Below are 25,410 nucleotides of genomic sequence, written 5' to 3' on the forward strand. Positions count from 1 at the left end.
CCCCCCCCCCCCCCCCCCCCCCCGCGCCGGCCCGCAGCTCGGCTCCGAGCCTCTCCCGGTCGTCGATGATCAGCTCCCGGCTGTGCCCACCCTCAAGCCGCCGCCGCCTTCCCGCAGAGCGCGCGCCCCCAGGGACACCTGTCCCGGGCCGGGGGCTCTCGCCGCTCCTCGGCCGGGGCGCCCCCCGGGACTGCACCGCGGTGCTGCGCTCCGGGGCGGCTGCGGGCAGGCGCGCCGAGGGGGCGCTGCTGAGGGCGCGGCGCTGGACTCCCCGAAGGGCACGGCCGAGGGGCGCGGGCGCTGCCGGAAGCTGGGGCGGGGCGCCGCGCGGGATGCGCTGAAGGGCGAGCAGCGCGGCGGCGGCGATGAGTGCCTCTGCGGCCACCGGGGTCTTCGTGCTGTCCCTGTCGGCCATCCCGGTCACCTATGTCTTCAACCACCTGGCAGCCCAGCACGAGTGAGTGGGCGCGCGGGGCGGGGGCCGGCGGCGGGGGCGGCCAAGTGGCCGGGGCGCCGCGCGAGCCCCCGGCAACTTTTCTGATGGGGCTCGAGCCGCCAGCTGCAGGGCCGGGGCCGGCCGGCCTCCGAGGGCTCCCCGCGCCCGGCCGGGGGAGGGGAGGCGCGCGAGGGGCGCGCGGGCCGGGGCGGGGGGCTGGGCTCAGGCGGGCGTCCCGGCCAGTCGGTGCGGTGCTGGAGCCAAGTGTGGGGCGCGCGCACCGGTCCGTCCCCGTGCCGGGTGTCGGGGTGACGGAGGTCAACGAGGCAATGCCCCTGCCCTTGAGGAGCTCGGGGGCAGGGGTGTGGGGGCGCAGACACCAGCAACTACGAGCGTGGCCCTGTTTTCTCGGGTTGTGCCGTGTTCGTTTTGCATTTCACAGGGACGTTTCCATGTATGGACACACACATACTTCTCATTTCTTATTAATTTTAGAAACTGTTGTGAATGACTAGCAGGAATAGCCCCGGGCCAACAGGCAAAGACCTGGGTTCTAGGCGTGCCTTTGGCACTACCCGTGTGGCCTGGCCTCAGTTTTCTGGTCTGTCAAATGGCCTATATTTGTATCCTATTGTCAGGATCCAAAGAGACCGGTTCGTGGGGAGGCGCGGGGTAGGACCGCACCGGGAAGGGAGGCAGAGCAGTTCAAGGCCAAGGAAATGGATGGGGCTGACAGAGGCCGCAGATGGGTTTGGTTCAAAGCCCCGCCTCAGTGTTATGCGAGGGATCCCCGGCTAGGCCACCCTGTACCTGGCAGCTGCAGGCCTGACCGGACCATGGGAAAGGTGCCAGGAGTCCGTGTCTGCTGGTGTGCCCTGCTGTCCCCGGGGACGAGGAAGGTAACCTGTTAGGTTTCCCACAGCAGTTGGTGCTGAGGAAATTGCATCAGTCTGCATGCCGCAAACCCCCTCCAGACTTTGGGCTGCGGAGAAGTGTCTGCCTATAGGGCCGTGACTTCCTTCTCCCTTTCTCTCTCTCTCTGATGTGGCCACCACTTGCTGACAGCCTTATCCAGATGGCCCCCATCCATACAGAAGGCTCCCTAGGCACTGGCAGTGACTGCCCTTGTCTGACCCAGTCTCGGGGTGCATCTCCTGGAAGCAGCAGCTCCAGGCAGCAAATGTCACATGTCTGAGAATACAGTGACCAGGAGACCCTGAATTCCTACAGTGGCATTATGGGCAGTTCAACAAATATTTATTGAGTACATATTCTGTGCTTGACACTGTTCCAAAGGTTGGGGATATAGATATGGACAAGCCAAGAGAGGTTGGGTGGGGGAAGCGAGTGTTGAGACAGACATCAATTAAAAAAAAAAAAATGGGGCAACATGAGTGACTGGGAAGGGGACTGGTGGTCAGGGGAGGCTTCTTGGAGGAGGTGACTTGAGGCGCAGGAGGTGGCCACAGGAAGATGTGGGGACAGAGCCTTCCAGGTAGGGGAATGGGGAGCATTGGGAGGAGAGGGCGTGGTGGGGTGCAGGGGTATTCGGGAGGGAGAGCAGTGCAGCTTACTGAAGGTCTGCATGTCCTGGAGAGGGTTTGAGGATGACTCTGAGATTTTGGCCTCAGCCCCTGGCAGGATGGTGATGGCGTTTACTGAGCACACACTGAATTATGAATTGCCGTGTATTATTGAGCACATTGCTAAGCCCTGCAGAGTTTTGAATAATTGGTTCCAGTCGTTCTTCCCATCCCCCTGAAGGTTAAAATCCCAGTGGCCTCTGGCTCCTCTGTCTTCTTCCTCCACTCCCCCTCCTCCCACCATCCCCTTCCACACTGGCCTCAGGGCTGGGCTGCCATATGTTTCCTTCCTGCAGTTCCCCACCCCAGCAAGGGTGCTCTCTGCCCCAGGCCCTGGCAGAGCCTCCCCCAGAAGCTTCCCAGCCCCAACCCTTAGAGGCTTCTCAACATCCTGCCTCCTTGCCCTGGCTCATGCTCTTCCCTTTGTCTGGGAGGCCTTCCTCCCTGACCTGACTGTTGAAGCCAGCCCCGACTTGATGGCCTGGGGTAAAATGCCACCTCTTCCTTTCCAGACCCTCCCTCCAAGCACCCGTGATTTCTTCATCCTCCTAGCCCCCGTGGGATCACACTTTGGCCACAAGGGTTCCTTTCCCGTGGTCAGAACTCACCTTCCCAGGCCACAGCTCACCGTGGCGTCGTCTGGCTCAGCACAGGGCCTTGTGCGGAGCTGGTGGTGTTAGGGTTGAATCAGTTGGATTAGTTGAAGCTTCCTTCCCACCAGGCCTTTTACAAAAGCCTGAAAACCAGAAAAAGCAAGGCAGGTTACGGAGTCAGGCAAGAGTTGGAATCTCTCAGTCTCATTCTCTCTCTCTCTCTCTCTCTCTCTCACACACACACACATGCTCTCTCTCTCTACTCGTGCTCACCCATACACGTCCCCTTTAAGTAGGTGTCCCTTCATGGAAGGGCATCAGTAACCACCCCCCTCCATTCCAAGACTAGCAATGTTTTCACCCTTGGGTGTGTCCGAGCCCTTACCCCACCCCCACGCCCCCAAGTCCCTGCTGGATCCACCTCTCCCTGTTCTGAGCAGGGTCTGCACTTGGTGGTCACTGGGATACACACAGGATCTGCTGCCCCAGTTTCTCTTCATTCTTTGCTCCTCCCCCAGGTGGCAAGTGTGAGAGGACAGGTGAACCGGTTTACTGCTGGTTTACACTGCTCTCGTACTCCAGAAGAGCGCCAGCTGCGTGATGGTGCCGGCTGTAAGCATAGGGCCTTGTAGGAGCAGGGATGGGGTTTCTTTCCTGGCCACCACCTGCCTCAGACTGTGATTAAAATGCTTGTCAGCTTACATAGCACATCTAACCTCTTCCCTTTTCCCGGGATGCTTCAGTCCAGTATCATGTTTCTGACCCACATCAGCTTCCTCTTTCGTCCTCTGCTCCTTTGGCTTACCCCTATAGGAGGAGCCTAGAGAGCCACTGATGTGCACCACTAGAAATTTCCTATTTCAATGTCTTACCTGGACACATCCTCACTCTTATCATTGAAGTGTGTCATCCATCCATTCATCCATCCATCCATCATCTGTCATCCATCCATCCCGCCTTCCTTCACCATCCACCATCCATCCATCCACTATATATCCATCCATTTCCACCATCCACCCTCCATCCATCATCCACCGTGCATCATCCTTCCATACACCATCCATCCATCCATTCACTATCCACCACCCATCGTTCATCCATTCATTTGCCATCCACCGTCCATCATCTGTCCATTCATTCATCCGTCCATTCACCCACCACCCATCATCCATCTATCCACCATCTGTTATCCATCTATCCATCCACCATCCGTCTGTCCATCCATATATCCATCCATCCATTCACCATCTACCATCAACCATCTGTAATCCATCATCTGTCCATTCATTCATTACCATCCATCCATCCATCCATTTCTCCTTCCTGGCTTCTTCTCCCCCTCCTTCCCTCCTTCATCCATTCATCAATTTTTATATATCCTAACAGACGTCCCTAGGCAGACTTTCTTTGTCATACTCACCAGGTATCTTGAAAAAAGTTGCATATTCCCATGCCCTACCCCAAAGTATTCTGATTTTGTAGGTCAAGGGTGGCATTTGGAAATCTGGGTGCTCCTGATGCCCAGAGCCCATTCCCTGACTCTGTGTGGGGCCTGGGGCCAGGTGCTGGGGATACAGCTCTCCTGGGGGCCCATCCACCTGCAGGTTGGATGGATCGCTTCCCAGTTCCTCACTGACTTCTTTTACATTGGGGGCAGATTTCTAACACCCATTCCAGCTGCAGGTGTGTGGAGTGAACTTCAACATGAGTCTGTCCCTCAGCTATTGGTAGGTATTGTTAGGTTGTGGAACTTGTGACTGAGAAAGGTACTTTCTAGAAGTCCCAGGGGCATATGGCAAAGGTGATCCGAAAATTCTGCTGTTGGCTGTGGTGGTGTGGAGGGGTTTCAGCTGAGTGGTGGTGCCTGTGACAGCTCTCAAGGGCTGTTAAGGAAGCTGTGGTATAGCAGGTCATTGGAGATCCTTTGTCTAGAACTGCAAGCCCTGTTTGGTGCTGGAGGTGTGAGAGAGAGAGTATTTCTGTAGGACTAGAGGTGACCTCCTGGGTGAGAGAGCTCAGAGTCCACTGAGATAGGACCCTCCATGTAGACAGGGACGTCCTCCATTCATCCAAAGGGCCTGGCACACAGGGGTGCATAATACATTTTATCCTTAATATGTTTTAAAACTAGTTAATAAACATGATGAAACGACATGACTTTGCTAAGGTCGCACAGTTAGGCAGTAGCAGAGAATGTCCTAGACGCCCGGTGTCTTGACTGCTAACTCAGCCAAGCCTCATGCCCTAGTGCTGCCCCACTGGAGAGGGGCCTTGGCCCCTGGTCTCCTTGGTACCGTGTCTTTTCCCTGTGCCCACCCTAGTCTCACCTTACCTTCTGGGCGAGGGTTGGAGATGGCTTGATGGCCCCAGGTGTGGGAGCTGGCTTCCTTCTGGCCGCAGGTCTGGCCCATCTCTTCCTTCCTTGGATTGGCTTCATCCCCTGACCCCTTTGATTATGCACATGGCCTGGGGCTCTTCTTCCTGGTCCTCCTGGAAGGTGTGTGTAGCTGTGACTCCTCTGTGCTCCCCGGAGCTCAGTCCGAAGGTTTTTGGCTGGCCCTGAGGGAGGCGGCAGATTCAGTGGTTAGACCTATCAGTCACTGGGGAACAGGATTCGGAGGAGGGGAGGGGGAAACAGTGGGGAAGTGGGCATCTTCAGGGTGGGATGGGATGGGGTGGAGGGTGCAGGTGGGCAGGATGGGAAGAGCAAGGAGCTGGTGGCTTCAGTCCCTGAAAGTCACACGGGTGGCCCACAGGGGCCAAAGCGCTGCGGACAAACCAGGCTAACCCCACAGCACTGGAACTGTAGGCAGAGGCAGAGGTGGGGGCGAATGCATTCAATAGCCAGGAAATTCCATGCATCAACATGTTTATTTCGATAAGTGACCGCCTCCCTGTTCTGGTTGTTGCAGTTCCTGGACAATTGTAGGGGTTGCTGCCCTCATCTTGCTCCTGGTAGCCCTGCTGGCTCGGGTCCTCGTCAAAAGAAAGCCACCCCGGGACCCACTGTTCTATGGTATGTCTCCATGGGAGGGAAGTGGTTGGTGCCCGCCTCGCAGCGCAGCTCTTGGGCCTTCGCCTTCATCACGTCTCCCCCACAAAGAAGAAGTCTGTCTCCAGTTCCCTGAGCCCCACTGAGGAAGTGGCAGGAAGCGGAGGAGGATTTCAGGGCAACAGAGTCCTCCCCTCCAGACTAACGCCTCCTCCGGGCCACGGACCCCACCCTTTCCCAGCGGGGATCATGGCGGAAGGTCACTGCCAGGGCCAGGCAGGAGGCCCCTCTGTTCCTCGCCCCGACCCCCAGCCGTGCTCTGACCTCTGCCCTCCACTCTTGAGCAGCTCCCTCCCCTGCTTCCTGCCTCTGCGTTGCTTCTTGCTGCCCACCCCCCAACCTGGCTTGGAACTGAGCTGTAGTGTCTCGGTCTGCAGGTCTGCACGTTGGTATGATGAGGAAAACAGCGCTCCCCATGGGGGGCTGTTACAAACATTCAATAACAGTAGTCAAATACTTAAGCAGTGCCTGAAAAATACACACGTACATACATATGTAAGAACACCCTTGATCAAGCACTTACAACGTGCCTGGTGTGGCCCCGAGCGCTGTGGCCGTGTTAGCTTAGCTAATCCTCGCAACAAATACCCTCCGCTCACGTGGGAAGAAGCTGGCTCAGAGCTGCTACGACACGTGGTCAAGGTCATAGAGTGGTCAAGGTCATATAGTGAGAACGTCCTTGGCCCCAGAAGCCGTGCTCTTCTTTGCGCCACGCTGCCTCTGGCAAAGCTGTCCCCGCCTTGAAGCGCTTCCCCTGCCGGGAGCTGGGCTGGACGTTCACTCGTCCAGTTTCTGCCCGGTGAGGCTGCGTATCCGACACCCCCAGACCTCCGTGTCCTGGAGCGACAGACATTTTCCTATGTTTGCGCAGCTTTACTGAGATACACTTGACATCCGACACCGGGCGGGTGTAGGATCTATCCTGCGATGAGGTGATACACGTCTACACCGTGAGATGGTGACCCCAACGAGGGTGTTCACCAGAGGGAGGTCCCTCACCTCACATAATTACTTTTTGGCGTGCGGTGAGAACATGAAGTACACAGTGCGGTCTTGTTGACCACAGTCACCACGCTGACTCATAACTGGACGTCTGTTCCCTTTGACCAGCATCTCCCCGTGCCCCCCACTCGCCAGCCCCTGCAACCACGTTCCAGCGTCTGAGTTCACCTTGTTTGGAGTCCACGTCCATAGTGAGATCATAGTGAGATCATTTCTCTGCTGATTCATCTCACTTAGCGTAATGCCCTCAAAGTCCATCCAGGTTATTGGAAATGGCAGGATTTCCTTCTTTTTTATGGCTGAGCAATATTCCATTGTTTATCTTCTTTATCCATTCCTCCGTTGATGGACACTCTGGGTGTTTGAGTCTTGGCTATGAACAGTTAGTTTCTGTGCTCATAGGTCTGCAGGTTGGCTGGGACTGCTGTGCTTTAGGCTGCGGGTCACATTCAGAGTTGTCCCATGTGTCTCCTTGTTCTTGGACCAGCAGCTCCCCAAGGTGGGCCCTTCTCAAGGCAGAGGAGACTTGGAGTTGGCCATTGTCACTTCCATGTGCATTCCAGTGGCCAAAGCAAGTGGCGTGGCTGAGTCCATTATCAGTGTCATGGGGAATATTCTCTGCCCACTGTGGATCTTGGCAAAGGTGGGGAGAGAAAGAATTGTAAGCAACTAATTTCTCCCAACTTGTGTGTGAAGGTGTATAAAGGACCCTGAAGCTCAGGTAAATGATGTGACTTGCCTAAGGTTGAGCCAGACCTGAGTTCAAGGCCCACGTCGTTTCTTGTGCCCCACGCCATGCCACCTGCCTTTGCTCTGACCGCAGCCCACCTTTCCAGAGTGGTTTCCTGCTGCTGTCTTCCCACCCCACTCCAAGGAGTCCACGCTTAGCTGACGTGGGTCTCTCCGAACTTCCCAGGGTGGAGCACCTTGCTCCGACACCCTCGGCCCTCTGTTCTCGTCTCTGTCCTAGCTTGAGCATACCGCAGCCTTGGGGCGAGGGCTTGTCGCCTCGGACCCAGCATCAGACACTCCCGTCAGCCTCAGGGATCAGATGCTGAGCGCTTTCTTTCCTGGGGGACATACGGTGGCTGATCCCAACAGTGAGATCTGGAGCACAGGCCTGGGAGGCAAGGAGTGTGGGGCAGGGCATGTGTGGGCCTTGCACTCCAGGGGAGGACGTGAACGCCACAGCCCCGGCGGCAGACTGGGCAAGGCTGGCTTCCCCATTTATTTTAGCATGGCTGTCCTTCTCTCCACCTTGGAATTCTTGTCTTACCCATGCCCGCCGCATGGCTTCTGATGGGTGACAGCTTGAAAATGCAGCCTTATGGATAAACTAACATGCACTAAGTCTGACCCCTTGCTGTATTAAAAGTATCATTCTGTGGCTGTGAGCTGCTGGTAGTTGTAAGCCCGTTTGGGAGATTCTCACAACCTGAGTGAGGGTCTCCGAGGTGCTGTGGTTTTTCCTCCTTTCATAGTCAATTGTGCCATCTTGTACCCATGTAAAAAATCTCTGGTCTTTCTTCTTACAACGTGCACATCAGCCATTGTCCACCTTTGGGCTCTTCAGCGTGGACTAGGGCCAACATCGGACGAGCTGCTGCAGGTGGGATGCAGGTGTGGCCTGGGGCAGCCACTGGTGGGTGGTGGAGGATGGATTGGGTGACCTGGTAGGATCCTGAGGGACAGAGTTAGTGGGTGTGTCCTTCTGTCCCCCCAGCAGGTGTCCCCTTGGAGAGAGCACTCGGGCAATGACACAGAAATCCATAACAAAGGCAAAGGTCCTTCTGTGCAGGAGGGACCTTCTGTTAGTCCGTCTTGACAGCGCCCACAGGGTCTTCTGGAAAAGATTAAGACCAAGTCACCGTTTTTGGTGAATGCCAAGCTCTTAGTCATTGCCTCCTGAGCTGCTGCTTTTTAAACTTGCTTTCTTGGGCATCTGGCTGGCTCAGTCGGTGGAGTGTGTGACTCTTGATCTCGGGGGCTGTGGGTTCAAGCCCCACATTGGGCCTAGAGATTACTTTACAAAAATATAAACAGATAAATAACTGCTTCTTCCTTTGCTCTAGTGTATGCAGTTTTCGGATTTACCAGCGTGGTGAACCTCATCATAGGACTGGAACAGGACGGCATCATTGACGGGTTCATGACACACTACTTGAGAGAGGTATGGGCTGCTTTGCAACCGTAGACCTTGCCCTGGAGGGTCAGCACCCCAAGTCCTGTTGCTCAGAGATGAAATCCCTGCCTTGAGTGTAAGACGGTGAGATCCGTGGTATTTCTTTTACTGCCACAGACGTAGGCAGTGTGTTCATGTGGAAAGCGAAGCAGAAAGCTAGGATTAGATCATGGGAGGTACTTCTCAGCATTTCGGTCTGATACCTCCTCCCTCACCCCTGGTCCACTACCTCTCTCTTTTGCTTGTATTTAACATAAATGAGATACTCGAAAGGAATTTAGTATTTGGTGCCTTATTATTAAAACATCACTCTATCCCAAAGCCCAGGCCGGTCTTATGTGTGTTAATGAGAGAACACCAAGGCACTGAATGAAGCCTTTTGACGGTGGTGATCCTTCCCTCGCTGTCCTCCCCTTATAGTCTTTCCCTGTTTTATGGTGTGATGAATCCAGCCCCAGAGAGGCTGAGTCACTTACTCAAGGTCACACAGGAAGGTACAGTCTTCCTCTGTGTTTCAAACAATGGGGAGCTTCGTATGTTAAGCAAAGGGAGTTTGGACTTTATCTCACAATTGAGGGAAGATTTTGAGTCAGGGAACAGTACAGTCAGCTCTGGAAGGATGGGCTTGAGGGGAGTGTCCAGGCTGCAGGCAGCCACCAGCTTTGGGGGCTTTTGAGCAGAAGAGCAACGTGTCAAGAGCGAGGCCTCATGAGTATTCATTTGGCGGGTGGATCGGAAAGAGAGAAGGGAGACAGAGAGACCGTGTGGGACTGGCTCAGTGAGGGGCACTGAGGGCTTGAACGAGGCCGTGCGGAGAGGGAGGGTGGCCTGTGGTGACCTCAGAGAGACGGAATTGACCAATTGACCGGACTTGCCTGCACACACACACCGCAGAGAAGAGAATGACAAAAATGGCCCTGGGGCTTTGAGCCGGGTGGGCTGGGTGCTGTCCCCATTCATCTGGAGGCCAGGCGGGACTCGGCGGAGGGCAGAAGCTGAGGAGTGAAAGCTCAGGGAAGTTTGAAGGGCCCTCAAAGGGCCGTCCAGTTAAAGACACCCATGAAGCCACCAGGAGAGGCCAGCTCCGGCTCCGAGGGCCAGGTGTGTAGCATGAACGATGGAGCCACAACACTGGAGTGTATTGTCCAGTCGGAGCATGTCGGAGAGAAAGGATGCGGGCCAAGCACGGGCACAGAAGTCCAGCTGCCGTGTTATTTCCACCTCCTTCATCCGACGCGCGGTGGGGGGGGAGACAGAGCAGTTCCTGCCCCGGGAGCATGAGACTTCAGCGGGAGCCCCCCCTTGCTGCTGCAGAGAGGACTGAGGGCGTCTCGGGGGGACACAAGGCCGGAAGGCATGAACGTGGGAGAGAGGAGAAGGGAGAATGAGGGGGTGTTAGAAAGACACTACAAACCCCTGCAAATTAGACCATGACTTTCTGGTAGCTGTCTGGAGGAGGGAAACGGAGTACGGCACATAATTGCACGTTCATAAAATTAAAAATTTCTCAGACGTGTGGCTTTTCTTGATGGTATACTCCGTGCTAGATGTTTGCTATGGGACCTTAGGCTGGTCCAGTGACCCCTTGGAGCTCTGTTTCCTCATCTGTAGAGTGGAGTCAGTTGTGTGTGTCCCGCAGGGTGCCTGGGAAGGTTGAGGGGGATGGGGTGTCTGTCTGTCTGTCCTGGGTGTGGGGAAGATGTGCCTTCCTCAGCTTCAGCCTCAGCCCAGCAAGCGTGGGGATCAGCACGCAGGTGAATGACGCAGGTGAGCCGGTGGCTGTGGCGGGCAGGGTCTCCTCCGGCCACCACCTCCTGCCAGAGCCAACGCGCCTTTGGTCGCAGATTTGACTTGGCCTCAGTGAGTTAGCTGTGCAACCACGGTTGCCGTGATGCCACCTGCTTGGTGTCACTGTCCACGTGCATGACCCGGCCTGTCAGAGGATGGCCAGGCAGGCTCTGATGGCAGTTCCAGGGTAAAGTTTGTGTGGGATTCTTGTATGGGACTCAGCCTAGGTTCATCTTAGCAGACGAACACCAGCCAGCTCTTCTGTTCCATTTGCCTTGAAATGCACGTCTGGTGTTGTGTGTGCAGACGTTTGAGTCCTCTTTAAAGTAGACTCCTTTTACTCTTTCCTTAGGGTGAACCGTATCTGAACACTGCGTACGGGCACATGATCTGCTACTGGGACGGCTCTGCTCATTATCTGATGTATCTGGTGATGGTGGCGGCCATCGCGTGGGAGTAAGTCAGTCTGTCCGCTGTGTGTGTCCCTTTGCCGGCTTAGCAGCCGATACGTGCATATGTAAGGAAACCACAGACAGAGGGGCAAAGGCACAAACAGGTGCACATGCACGTGAAGATACACTCCACAGACACAAGTCAGACGTAGTCAACACAAGTTCTTTTCTTGGCACTGCTGCCTTTTGAACATGTCCCTTTGTACGATCCCCTGCCATGGGGACAGCTTGGGCAGACCCCTTATGCTTCTGACTGTGTTGTCTAGTAAGGACAGTCTAGTCTGCAGCTGGCTCCTCCAGACTGTGTATTTGCACGTGGGGCTAAAGAAAGAGGGGCAGAGTCTTATGTGACGGTTTCTGGTTTCTGGGGATCGGTGCCCTCAATTATGATATACCAGGCCTACTGTATGGAGCACAGGTGTGAGCTCTTCTCGAGATCCCCCACCCCAGGAGACTGTGCATGGTACACAGGCCTGACATGAGCAGTGCTCTTGCTAACTGAATTCGTGGAACTCCCCACCCATGGTGGTACACCTGCCGCGGCTTTCTGCTGGAGTCCTTGTCACCCAGAATGCATACCCTTTGGGGCAGGATCCTTTCAAGGCCAGCTACCTTCCCAGGCCTCCCCGTGGCTCCAAGTTCGAGAAGATGATGCATTCTTGCCCCAGACGAGGTGGAAATTCAGCTTTTCCAGCTGCCTGCCCCATGCCCCTGCCCCCCTCAGTCGTGAGCTCAGGGACAGCCCCAGCTCAGCTGGGGACCCTTCCAGGTTCTAGCCTCTCTCTTCATGGATGTTCCCAAGCTTCCAGGGCACATGTCAGGTCTTTCTGAGAATGCCTGGGATCTGCTTGGAGGCAGCCAGGAGTGGGCCAGAGTTTCTTTGTCTCCATTAGAGAATCTGCTGGGGAAGAAGGTTCTTGTTCGTCCTTCTGGTGACAATCCCAGTCACTGTGAATTGGCCTCTTGGGAATCGGCAGCAATTGGCTTGGGGGGTGGGGCAGAGCAGAAACACAGCATGGTCCATCTCTGTTTCCCTTCAGAGAATCTCCCTGTGATCTATTATAGTCCCTTACGGAGGTGAGGTACCAGGGTTATCGGCTGAAAGAGCTTTCTGTGAACCTCGCCTGTGAAGACTCGGGGTCTGTGTCCAGCCGCTCCGTGAGAACACAGGCTAGGCGGCACGTATGCTCTTCATCACTAGGGCTCTGGCCACAAGTCTGACACCAGGGAAAAATCCATTTAACATCCTGTTACTCATACTTACAACACTTTAAAATATGGGTCCAATTTCCTTTCTGTTTTGAACCTTCTTTTTCCTTTCCTGCTGTGAGTTTCATAGGACACAGTGAAATGCAGGACTCCTTTGACCGTGATTGACCATGTTGTAGTTTGACAGATAACCAGGGCAGCAAGCATAATTCCTATGCAAAAGGACATGAAAGAGGGTTCTATAGTATATCACAGATAGAAATGAAATTTGACTACCAGGGCCCCTTAGGGTTGATTGATTACTATTGATTCAGTAACTTGTGATTTGTACACTTTACTAGTTAGGTTAAGGGTAATCATGTGGATCATCTTTTACTAATAGTATTCTACGATGAGTGCACTAAGCCAAGATTTTTTTGTTGCAGGGAAAGTTATAGAACCATTGGCCTCTATTGGGTTGGATCTATTATCATGAGCATTGTTGTTTTTGTGCCAGGAAACATTGTGGGTAAGAAACTTTAACATTCACATTCCTCTTCTGAAACAATGGGAGTGTTCCTAAATAGAGAAGCTGTCTTGGTTGTTATTCCAAGCTTACCAAAAAAGTGGTTATGCAGAATTCTTCCTTTTCCCCTCCCTCATCTCACCTGTTAAGACATGCTTCTGAGCAACTTTCAGAAGTGTGCACTGAACGATCAGACAATCAGCGATTCCTGACATTTACGGTCTAGAGGGGATATTTGTATCTGTGGCCACCCGCAGTGTGAAAGTATTTCTTACAACTTTTTGTATCGTATGTAACTCTTGACACATTTGATAAATGTACTTAAGAATTAAGCTAATGTGAAAGAGGTTATCATTTATGTGTGCAAACAATCAGGGTATTATATTAAATATTCTTTAAAATACAGTAGCTCGGACATGCCTGGTAATAAGCACCTCGAAGTTTTAAATTGACCTGTTTTATTTGGTCTCATGAAGAATATTGTCTGGTCCACAGCACAGTGTTGAATGACTTGAGGTGGGTGTCCTAAATGTTACTGGTGTTTAGATATGCTTTTTGGCAAACTTTTGACTTTCTCTCTCTCTCTTTCTTTCTTTTAAATAGGGAAGTATGGAACCCGCATTTGCCCTGCTTTTTTCTTAAGCATACCATATACTTGTCTTCCGGTCTGGGCTGGTTTCAGAATCTATAATCAGCCATCAGAAAATTATAATTATCCCTCAAAGGTGATTTTATTATGTTAACTGTAACCTGTTCCCAAACTCACAGGGCTCACTCACCTCTCCCGGCTACTGGATTGAACCGTGCCTCCGTGCACTGGAGGGTTTGGGGCAGTCCGTCTGACTGCATTGATTCTGTGCACTGGTCACACCTTAGTTATAGTGGCAGAGATGGTCTGTTTCTGTCTGAGCACATCTGCTTCAATCGGCCAGGCTGTGCTTTCTGGAACTTCCTATGCCATTGGTCACATGGGCTGTTCCCACCAGATCCTGCTTTAGTGCATGGACTGCGTGGTTTGTCTGGGGTTGTTAATGGCCTGGTGTTTGAGCATCTGGACACCTCTTGCAGAGACGCCAGTGCCTTTGCTGCCCCAGAGGGAGCCTGGAGAGATCCTGCTGTTCAGGGTAGCACACACAGCCTCAGGGTCTCATTTCCCAAGGGATCCAGGCACACGGAGACTGGCCGCAGGCGTCTTGAGACACTTCCCTTCTATTCACAGCCAAGGTGGCCAAGGTGAAGCAGTGCTAGCTGGGCAGGTACTCTGTTAAGGTCTTCATTTCTAAGCTGGTAACTTCTAAGTTTATCTTCCTTTTATAGGTAATAGATCCTTAAGCAAGATCCTTTAAGCAAAGTAATATATGGAAATATGAATAACTAGAGATCATCGGAACATGATTATTCATTTGACTAGAAGACTTACAGTAGAATTCATTAAACTACATTGTAATTTACAAACACCTCATTTGTAAACAATTAGACACCTGCTGTGTACACTCAGGTTGAGGCACTGACAGCCAAGAGTCCCTCACATCCTTTTGAGGAATGCGGTGGTTGTTAAAAAGAAAAGGCAAACAGTACCCATCGCCTTGGGCTCCACTGCTTTTAAAAAAGTCTCCGCATCGGAGTGTGAACACTGTTCAGGCTGTGAGACACAGGATACTCTTTGTTATCATTTTGTCAATGTTCAAACACAGCGATGGCCACACAGCACTGATAGGAACATAAATCCAGACTCGCTCTACAAGGTAATTTGGCGGTGTTATCAACCTTAGCAAATTTAACCCCTTAACCTAGTAACCCCACATCAAAGGCCCTGTCCTCGGAAGATCATCAGAGAGATGTGGTCAAAGATTTATGTGCAGAACTGCTCATCATCACATTAACAGTGCAAATGCCTAAATGTGCAACAGTGAGAGAACGGTTGAAATACGGTGCTTCCACATGGTATCACGCTCCAGAAGAGTTTTTAGTAACACGGGACAGTGCTTGTTATGTAGGTAAATGTTGAGTGTCAAAAGAACAAATACAAAATTGGTTATACATAAAGTTGTAACCTCGTAAAAAACAAATGTAGATCATAAAGATAGATATCTTCAGAAAAATATAGTGACTCTTAATAGTGGCTTGGGTTTATGGTTTACCTTACTTTTAAAATGAGTATATCTTACATATATAATCACAAAACTGCTATTGCAAGAAAAAAAATACAACTCCTAGAGCTCAAAAGGCCCTCCAAGATGACCCAGCCCAATCTCCCCATTTCACAGATGAGCAAAGTGGGAGCAGAGAGGAGGCGGGACATGATTTTTGTTAAGTTAGGCGGTTAGCGGTTTATCACCCATAATTCTCTCACCATCCAGCACTTAGGCATCAGTAGATCTCAGATTCTTCTTTGGCACCTGGGCCTGCTCATTGGTTACAAACTCTTATTTTAGGTCGTTCAAGAAGTCCAAGCCAAGGACCTGCTGCGAAGACCATTTGATTTAATGTTGGTCGTGTGTCTTCTCCTGGCAACTGGATTTTGTCTGTTTAGAGGCTTGGTAAGCATAACGGATCAACGTAATGTTAAAAAAAGAAAAACATTTAATCAGACTTCCTAGTGCCGTTACAAAACATTCCTCCTGTTAGAGCCTGGAGACCTGGCCCCGCTTGCTGCTGCTCTCCTGCCCGCCTCCCCGCTGTGGGGGTGGCCCCCGCTGGGCTGCCAAGTGTACCTCCTTCAGCAGCTTGGATTAAGCCCACCCGGAAGTCTCTTCCTTCCCTGATGTTAGGGTGCCTGCCTGAAAAATTGGCTAGTAGAGTCTCATTCTTTTGGTTTCTTTGCTGTTTCTGATTTAAATGTGATGTCTTTGGGAAGGCTGGTAGCTGAAGATTCCAGTGACACTGTGGCACAGGGTTCTCAGGAGTAGGATGTGGCATTGAGGAAGGGACCAGAGTAAAGAGTTACGATCCTGGCTATTTACCAGCTGTGTGGCCTTGGAAAAATGACTTAACCTCTTTGACGTCAGCTTCTTCTTATGTAAAATAGCAGTACCTATCTTACGGCCCTGGTTTGACGATTAAATAAGAGAATAAACATCAAACACTTATAGAGGGCCTTATACGTGGTAAGTGTTCACTACATGGGGTTATGAGTTACTATTTTTATTGACGACAATCCTTTGCAATGCCTAGTGTCATGATTTATTCTTAGTGGAAACAAATTTCCATGGTCAGAATAATATGGGTAATTACATTCAGCGTCAGTGACAATCAGTTCTCAGCCTGCTGGCCTGCACAGCAGCTGGGGAGCTGAGTGGCAAGTGTGAGCCGATGTAGCTGACTCACTGTCTTGGGGTCCTTGAACCATATTCTCTGTGCCGCTGGCTGGGTTCAGCTCAAGAAGCCGTCTTAAGGGCGGTCTCTATCAGGAGATCATCAGAAATTTCCTGGAGTCGAGTCAGCTAATAGGAGGCATGGCACAGGGAAGGGAGGTGAAGGAGAAGGCAGGGCCGTAGGCTTTGCTCAGAGCACAGAGCAGTAAAACTGTTTTTTTTTTCCTTAAGTAAGCTCCATGCTCAACATAGGGCTTGAATCCATGACCCCGAGATCAACGGTTGCACATGCTACCGACTGAGCCAGCCCCAGGCATCCTTAAAACTGTTCTTTGGTTAGTTTGCTCTAATTCCCAAAGCTAAAAGAACAGTAGCAACAAAAATGAACCCCAGCTGTATTCTTGCACGGCCGTATCCACGCCTCTGTGCACGAGAAAGATGTGTGCATGTGGGTGGGACTTTTGCAGATGGGTTTTTAAGTTTGGGCCCATTTTTACCAGTTCTGCCACTGGCCCGTGTTCATAGATGTTATCTAGGCCGGACAACATTCATGGCCAAAGACATGAGGAGTGATGCAGGAGGGAGGTGACTCAGAGGGGACCTGGTTATGTGCCAGAGAGACTGGGTCTCTTCTGTGGCCAAGAGTCTGCTGTGACTAACTCTGCTCTGCTCCCTTTCAAAGTAGACACAGGACGAGGCTTCACACAGGAGGGCCCTGCTTTCAAATCACCCTTTACTGCCCCCAAAGGCCATGTGCTCTGTGAGGCACTGGAGAGAGGGGGTGGCTGTTTTTTAAATTCTGCAAAGCACAGTAAGATGAATTTGGTCCAGGAATGTCCTTTTCTTCCTGCAGAGAACAGCTGGCTAGTTATTTATTCCCAGGAAAAGTGAAACTGGTAATCGAGCGCGAGCTGTGTTTTGGCCGGTGGGAGTCTTTACAGGCGCCCGAGAATAGAGCATTAGTTATTCTGTTCCTCTATTAACGTCTTCATCTCCTTCGAATGGATCTGTAGAGTAGTTCTGTTCTTTCCCTTCTACTGATGAGCTTCTACAATTCACAGTTTTTGTTAAATAGCAAAACAGCTTGGGGCTGAACCTGGAACATTTAGCCCTCTCAGCAAACGCTGAGAATCAGATGTGATGGTAACTTTATAATGAGTTCGTTTTTGTTCTCAGATTGCTTTGGATTGCCCGGCGGAGCTCTGCCGACTATATACGCAATTTCAAGAGCCCTACCTAAAGGATCCCGCCGCTTATCCTAAAATCCAGGTCAAGTAGTTATGAAGCCTATGGTCTTTCTAAAGTTAATGTTCGTTCTTTAAGAATGGGGACATGTGGACTCACGTAGGAACGGGAGTTAATAGTCTCAGAGATAAAAAATGTTCATCTTTGTGCTTTTCGTCAGGCCAGGCTGACTGAGAAGTTGCTGACGATGTTATTTCTCTGTTCCATACAGATGCTGGCGTATCTGTTCTATTCTGTCCCTTACTTTGTGATTGCGCTTTACGGCTTAGTGGTTCCTGGATGCTCCTGGATGCCTGACATAACACTGATGCATGCCGGAGGTCTAGCGCAGGTACCAAACATACGCTCTGTTCAGCACGTCCGCTGGGGATCTGGCTGTCATTGTCGAGAACCTGAGAAACATATCTGCTTGGTGTTTAAGGGTGGGAAGCAGGTCCTAGACTCGTCCCCTTTTGTTCTCCAGTTCTTTGGGAGACATTCCTACGTATGCATTTTATTCAGATTTTGCAATAACTACGTGGCAGGTGTGCCATCCAGTTGTACAGGTGAGGAAGCAGAGGTTCAGTGAGGTTAACGATCTGTCCCAGGTCACACACCCAGCAAGGGGCACCGCTAGTTTTCGGTGCTGTTTTCCAGTCTCTGAACGCCATGGCTACTGAACAATTGAGAGCCGTTATCTTTGAGATGTCTACCTCACACCGAAGGTGTCAGAATTCTGTTGTGCTACACTGCACTGAGCCAGGGAAACTGGATTTGAGAACATTCTGCTCCCAGTCACGCCATTCCTTCCCCCTGCTACTCAGTCAAGTCCCTGGCCTCGAGCAGGTGTTCAGTGAATGCTTACTTCATTGAACTGGAAATAAAATTATCTATGGAAGTGTATTATTACTCAAAGTACATTTTTACAAGGTAACAGTTAGCAAGACAAACTGATCTTATGAACAAGGAAGAAAATTATTAAGTAATTTTATCTTTCCCCCCTTCTCACTATAAATAAAAAAAACAACAAATGAATCCATCTGGTAAAATCATTCTCTTGCATCTTGCTCTTTTCGAGCAGGCCCAAGAGTGAGGCTTATCTGGAAACTGTCAGCACGTACAGTTAGTGACAGTCCTGGTACAGGAGCTGGGATGGCAGAACAGCACTCCAGCGTTCACAGGCTGGAAAAACAGCTACAGTATTCATGGGTTAATACTTTGGGCTAAATCCTTCCAGTCTGAGGTGATTCTCAATTACGGAATTAGAATATCAATCAAAAAAGTTGGTACAGCATCCATAGGAAGGGTTCCTCCTCTTTCCTTGAAGGACTTCAGAGGGAAGAGAACTAATATCTACCCTCTTTGCAGACCTCTGAATAGCCGATTCCTTAGGCCATGGTTTTGGGTCTTTATTTCCCTATCTTTCAACACCAACTATAAGCTGACTTCCAATTTTCTATCTTTAGGCCAGGCTGTTCCCAGACTCCTAGACCTAATCCCAAACTCAACCTTTTCACTTGGCTGTCTTGGAGTTAGTGTCTACACCTTACCCCCCATTTTCCCCATCCCTGCAAACAGCCCTTCCCCTTCCCTCACCCCTACATCTAGCCCGTCACGAGGTATAGTTAGTTCTGTCTCCAGGGCAAGCCGCAAACCCACCGCTTACAGCTCATCGCCCTACAGTGGTCCGAGCCCTCATCTCCTTACTTCATGGGAGGCAAAGCAGGCTGTGTTCTACTTACTTATCTGCGTAAGGATAGGCTGTGTGCTCTGCTGGAGTAGCAAATACTCAGTGGCTTAACACAATAAAGTCTTCTTTCTTGCTTGGACAAAGATCATGTGGGATATTTTCAAGAGCCAGGCCTGGCACCAACCCAACTGCAAGGGAAGCAGATACATGTGGTCTTCCTGTGTGCCCCGGAAGAAACAGTATGATGAACACAGCATTATCCCTGCAGTTTTTTTCTTTTTTTTTTTTTTAAAGCCTCACTTAAAGAAAGCGGAGGCTCAGGGCCGCTTGTTACTTGCCTGGGGTCACAGTTACTAAGTGGCAGAATAGGGATCTGGAATCCCGTCTGACCCCAATGCCCACATTCTTCTCCACTGGTATCCCTCTTCTCATGCAGACGTTAGCTACAGTGGAATCCTATGGCGCACAGCCAGACCTTGTGTGGGCGCGGAGGGGGGTGGGAGGAGGTCCTGCCAGTGGGGCCGCGTGCGCTGTGCTAGGCCACAGAAGCATTTAGGAGCTTAGGCATCCAGGAGCATCCAGGAACCACTAAGGTCACAGGGTAGAGTAAGCCTCGGCTTTTGTTTTACACACCTTATTCTCCTGCACTCCCCAGGACAGAGGGCCTCCCACCAGCCTCTCTTACCAGTCCCTTCCTTAGAGGATTAGCTTGCTCAGAGTTGGACACAGTCATGGTCCCTCTCCATGCCCTGTACCTGGGTCTGCCCTGTAGCGGACCCCGCTGCAGGAACACGGACCGTCATCATTGAGGAGGCTTGGGAAGGTCACACCCTGGGGGCCAGGGGGTGCTTGAAGCGACAGCACTAAGACTAACCGGGGACTGTACCTGCTGGTGAGGGCCGGGCTTGCAGACGGGCCCTGTGGCTCCGGCCCGGCGGTTCTGGGAAGGGCAGCGGGGCCAGCAGAGCTCTTGGCAGCAGCAGTGGCGGCTTCAGCCAGACCCTAGGCCTCGTGGGCACCCTTGGCTCATCCACCACTGCCCAGCTTGACAAGGTAGCTGGAGGCTACAGACTAGACCCTGCAAATGTCAGGAGGGGGTTTCTCCCAACCAAGGAGAATGGTGTCATCTGAGAACCGTGTGCCTGACAGTCCCATGACTCTGGGCCGGGCCTTAGTACCTACATACTCAGAGTGGTTAGCGTAAGGAAAAGTTACAGATCACACTGGAACCAAAGTGCCCAAGATGAGAACGTTGGATTCCAGTTATGTGACTGGTTTTCTACCTAGCCAATACTTGCTTATGAAATGAATTCTCATCTTGGGAGGGCACCTGGCACATTCATCACAGAAAACACCCTCTACAACCCGACGCACATCCCTCGCCTGATCAAACTGCCATTCCTCATTTAGAAGCTTTATGCACAACCCCACTAACTTTATCCAAGTTTGCATTGCTTGAAAGGCCTAGTGGACTCCTAAGACTACGTGATTTAATAAGAAAAAAAAATCTTTGAAAAATTTCTGTATCAATACAAGTCAGTGGAAAAACATGTTAAATCCTTACTGGGTCCCTGGTTTCAGATCATGTAGGATAAATCTGCTGTCTTCAGAAATCAAAAACATCAATCAAAAAGTAAAAAATAAAATCAAATAAAACGAGGACACATTTTACACCCAAAAGCCAGTGGGGACTTATTCATAACTCGTGTCTTTTCATATAAAATTCTTATCGGATTAAAGTTGCAAGTCTAGTTTGACAAGTATTCCAAGCTGCTTAGATCCACTTATTATTAGTACTTTCTAGCAACTGAAGAATTTTTCTCTGCTAAAATATAACTGAAAATTAGAAGAAAATCTAGTCAATATGGTGAAGAGCATGAGCTCTGGAGGGACTAGTTCCTATCTCAGCCTGTCACTGATGAGCTCGTGACCTTGGCCACCTTGGATTCCTCTTCTGTGAAAGTTAGGATAATAGAGGAGCTTTCTCATAAAGCTGCTGGGAGAGGGTTAAGTGAGGGAATATATAGAAAAGGCTTAGAACAGTGCCTGGCACACAACACACTGTGGATCTCTGCTGCTGTTCTTGTTACTGGTTTAAAATTCCCAAGAGGAGTCTAGACAGGAAGTGCCTTGTGTTGCTCAGGATTCATTCACCTGAAGCCACGTATAACAGATGTTATTACCTAAAGATCAGAGAGACTGGGAGAGAGCTTTGGGACAGACTCACAGTGGGTTTGGCAGGGAGCCTGCCGCCCATCCAGTAACACCCACAGCCCTGGAAGCAGGAACAGTCCCCCTTGGGTCAGGCAACGCCCCTTCCCACTCACTGCTTGGACTCGCCTACTCCCTGGCTACGGTGGGTGCTCTGTACTTTCTCACAAAAGGGTCTGGAAGCTTATCTGTGGGTAATTTGGTTGTAGAGTTGACTCTACTGGAGGCGAATTTTATGTTTTTTCCTTATGAAAGCTTTAGGAAGTACCTGAGAGATTTTGGAAGACCATGGATAATTGGGATACTAATGTAAATCCTATTTTAATAGTTTGCTTCAAGTGTAATTCATCAGTAAACATCTTTATTTAGTATTAAGATTAGACTTTGGGTTTAACGTCTTCACATGATTATCCTTTTGTGGAGACAGACCATCTTCAAATTGTCTAAAGGTCAAGAAGGGGATCTAAAAACAAAGAGCCCACCTGTGTTCTGAACAAAAGTAGAATGCCAGATGACAACAGGTGATTCTTTTGGCTCTGTCCTAAGCACTCCACAAAGATCAACTCATTGAACCGGCACAGCAATCCCTATGAGGTAGGCTCCATTATTATCCTACTTTTATAGATGAGGAAGCCAAAAAGGTTACATACCTAACCCAAGGTCATACTGCCGGTGGAGCTGGGATCTGACACTGGCCGTCTGGTTCCAGATGCAGTGTTCTTAATGCCTGGACTGTGCTGCTCAGAGAACCCTAAAAAATGACACAGTTCTGGATTAACTACTTGTATTGGCCAAAGAGCCTGACTGTTGTCCCAACGTTCACATTAGTTTTGGCCTATGATACTTATGTGGACACATGATACTCTTCCAGCTTTTCTTTCTGGAACCAAGATCGTGATTTTTAGTCATTCTTTCCATATTGTCTCTCAATATAAGAAAAGGGAGCTATTAAAGTTTAACTGTTCTTTGGTTTTTTTTTTTTTTTGGCCTCATTTTCCATACTAATCATCGATTTAAAAAAATCAAAGCGTATCTTTTAAATTTACTTGAGGTGAAAGCTGATTTAGAATGGCAAGGAAAGAATTAGGGGCCTCCAACGTCACATCACTGAAATTGGCAGAGATTCCTGGGCTCAAGTTGTACCTATGATCCTGGGTGATGGTCCAGCAGTACTGAGCCCAGAGCCATCAGATGCCAGCCTGGGTGCCAGGCTGAGGTCTCGGCCCTGCCCTCGGCGGGCCTCGTGTGCTGGGGGGAGCATCACGCAGGACACACTGTGCAGGCTCTTAGCAGCTATGTGCTTGGGGAGGGAACCGTTCTCAAGGGAGACAGAGGGTTTCCTGAAACTTGAGAACTCTGGAAATGGGACACAGCAGACATAGGGAGGAAGCAGTGGTTGGGTGCTTACCCAGCGGGAGGTGTGACCACGGTAAACACACCTGTCAGAGCTGCAGGCAGTGTCAGAAACAGCAGAACACTGGCCTCAGGCTTCTCTCACCCGCAGACACCTCTTTGAGCTAGAAACATAAATCTGTACCCCTCGGTAAATAATTCTAGAGAAGGAAGGCCTACCAAAATAGGTATAAAAATGAGAAATGCTTTGTAGAACCTTTTTGTATTTTGACAGTCACAAGACCATTGTTGTTTAATGTTTATTGAGCTCTAACAATGTGAGAGGCGCCACACAAAACATGAGACACAGTACCTGCCCGGTGGGCTTACAATCTAATCTAAGGACATGATCATTTTGTAGTGTTGCCATGATTTTGCTGTTTTTGAAAATGAGGTATTAACTGCACTGGGGAGTGCAGGAAAAGAGCCTACAGAATCACTGACTTTTTATGCAGGTCTCCCTATGCAAGTAGGCATGATTGCCCGTATTACTTAATCTCTCAAAGTATGGTTGCCTTTTCCCCAAACCTGGTGATTTTTGTCATGTGTACAAGTGTCTATAAAGACAGAGACATCAAACCCACATTTTTGAAGATCAAGGTTCATATCGGGCCTCTAGTCAGAAAACACTGTTATTGAAAAGGGGCCCTAGGGAAAAACAGCAACAGGGGCGAAGCTCCTGGTCAGTGTTCCTAGAACGGCCCAAGAGCGGCTCCTTGGGGCAGCCTCTCCAATGCCCGTTACTCACAAGGTCTTTTGTCTTCAGAGCCTGGAGAGGGAATGTTACCATCTTCTAGGTGCTGTCTGGGCATCTGCCTGGGGGACATGTGTTTGAGGGCAGAGCCCTCACGGAGCCTCATGGATCCCAACCGCAGAGGTGGACACAGTTTCTGTGTTGGTCCTTGGTAACACACCACACTAATTTCTCATCTCCAGAGAGTAGCGGAACTGTATGTGAGGTCCCTAGAACGTATCAGTAATTTGTAAAAATGTAGCCTGTTAAAGTACCTGTCACGGATACAAATCCGTACACACGCCACCGCCACCGATGAAAGCTTGTCCTTTTCTTCTCATGGTAAAGTCAAGTGCTAAGGAACACTTTTATCTGTTAACCATTTAACAGAATAAACTGATTTCATACGGAAGGAAGTGTAAGGTAAATTATACGTGTTTAAAGCAAATTACTTAGCTTTCATTCTTATTATTCTGTGACTTCTTTAGGTTATAAAGCTTCTCTCTTCACTTTGATCCTAATGAACTAATAATTCATCACTTGTTATATTTAGATTTCCAATCCTTTATTCACATATAGCTTAGATTTCAGTAAGATATGAAAACGCAGACTCCAGGGTTGCATTTTGTAACAATACGAGAATCCTGAGGAAATCCTCACACAGAAGCCTTTTCTAATACAGTTTTCCCCTGTGCTTATGAAAAGTATCAAAAAAGATACATTCTGAATGTACGTTATGAACAAGTATATAAGTACAAATGGCAAGCTCTAGCCTCAGGTTATGCTGACAAGCTGTACTTCTAAATAAATCAGAATTTGATTTGAAAAGGTTGCCCGCATGTACATTTACCATTTTATAAAGAGCAACCACAGTCCTACCCCTACCCGAGTTGGCAACAACCTTACTTACAAAACAACCCTTAAAGTATTTTTAAAATTGCATAAAAAACAAATACCTGCAGAAATAAACAAAAAAATATATAATGAAGGGCTTTGAGCTCTTGTTGCAAGGAATAGGTAAAAGACTGATTAATGAAGCTGGGTCCTCGGTGCTTCTCTTTAAATATCTATATTAAAAATATTTTCACTTTCTAAACTCTGTACTTTCATTTTTATTGGAACACATTTAGTTAGCCACAAGTGAGCGCCTGTATAGATCTCCAGAATGCAAATCAGAAAACCAAACCAAACCAAACCAAACCACCACCACCTGAGATTTTATTCAGTTTTTCTTTAAATTGAGCCACTGGCGTTTGGTAAGGGGCACTGGAACCGTGAATCAACAGCCGGCATGATAAAGCCATGCTAAGGAAGGTATGCTTTATTTGAACAGTTAAGACTGGCCCTAAATTCTGTGAAATTAGACTATGGGTTGTTTGAGAGGACTGGTTTTGAGGGCGCAGGAAACATGGTCTGAATGAATCATCCAGAACACATTGTGAATCCAACTGAACACAGAATTCATGCTTACCTCCCCCCCCCCTTTTTTTTAAATGCAACAGGCTCAGTTTTCTCACATCGGTGCTTCTCTTCATGCTAGAACTGCTTATGTCTACAGAGTCCCCGAAGAAGCGAAAACCCTTTTTCTAGCATTAAACATAGCGTACGGAGTTCTTCCTCAGCTCTTGGCCTATCGTTGTATCTACAAACCAGAGTTCTTTATAAAAACAAAGGCAGATGAAAAAGTTGAATAAAAATACTATTCCATGTTCCTCCTCTCTAGATCACTGACTTTTGTTCTCCTGCTACTGGTATTTTGTCCCATTTCACTCCCTTCCCACAGAGGAATACTTAAGAATACATAAATTCTCGCTCAACACTGTATGTGTGAGCTCTCATATGGTATTGTATGGGTAAATTGTGGGTATATTTTATTTTTTTGAAGGAAAAGTGAAGTTGAGAAACAGTTTGCTTAAACAAATATATTCAAAATTATTTGTGAATAAACTTGACCATCTATTTCAATATTCTGTTTGCACATATTAAATGTAACTGTAAACAATTACAATTTAGCTCCTACAATAGTGAGCATGAAAATGAAACT

The 25,410-nt window shown here is 49.6% G+C and overlaps 1 protein-coding gene across 10 annotated transcripts in view; it reads left to right on the plus strand.

Annotated features, from left to right (window-relative positions):
- Window positions 1–294: 294 nt before the first annotated feature.
- The window catches only part of TM6SF1 (transmembrane 6 superfamily member 1), a 54,404-nt gene continuing 29,288 nt past the window's right edge, over window positions 295–25,410 (plus strand). For 4 of the 10 annotated variants that reach the window (XR_005838092.1, XM_040642865.1, XM_040642866.1 and 1 more), the window contains exons 1-9: window positions 296–457; window positions 5,525–5,628; window positions 8,739–8,836; window positions 10,989–11,092; window positions 12,723–12,805; window positions 13,406–13,527; window positions 15,238–15,342; window positions 17,293–17,385; window positions 17,573–17,692. Coding sequence is in view for 9 of the 10 variants with exons in the window: in XM_040642865.1 (XP_040498799.1) it covers window positions 366–457; window positions 5,525–5,628; window positions 8,739–8,836; window positions 10,989–11,092; window positions 12,723–12,805; window positions 13,406–13,527; window positions 15,238–15,342; window positions 17,293–17,385; window positions 17,573–17,692 (921 nt within the window). In the remaining variant the exon portion in view is untranslated. Of the gene's footprint in view, window positions 458–5,524; window positions 5,629–8,738; window positions 8,837–10,988; window positions 11,093–12,722; window positions 12,806–13,405; window positions 13,528–15,237; window positions 15,343–17,292; window positions 17,386–17,572; window positions 17,693–20,317; window positions 20,525–24,868; window positions 25,076–25,410 lie in introns of those variants that run through there. The other 6 variants (XM_040642869.1, XM_040642862.1, XM_040642863.1 and 3 more) reach the window with 6 other exon arrangements.

This window comes from Ursus maritimus, unplaced genomic scaffold (assembly GCF_017311325.1).
Source record: "Ursus maritimus isolate PB19 unplaced genomic scaffold, ASM1731132v1 scaffold_27, whole genome shotgun sequence".
In the NCBI taxonomy this organism is placed as follows: Eukaryota; Metazoa; Chordata; class Mammalia; order Carnivora; family Ursidae; genus Ursus; species Ursus maritimus.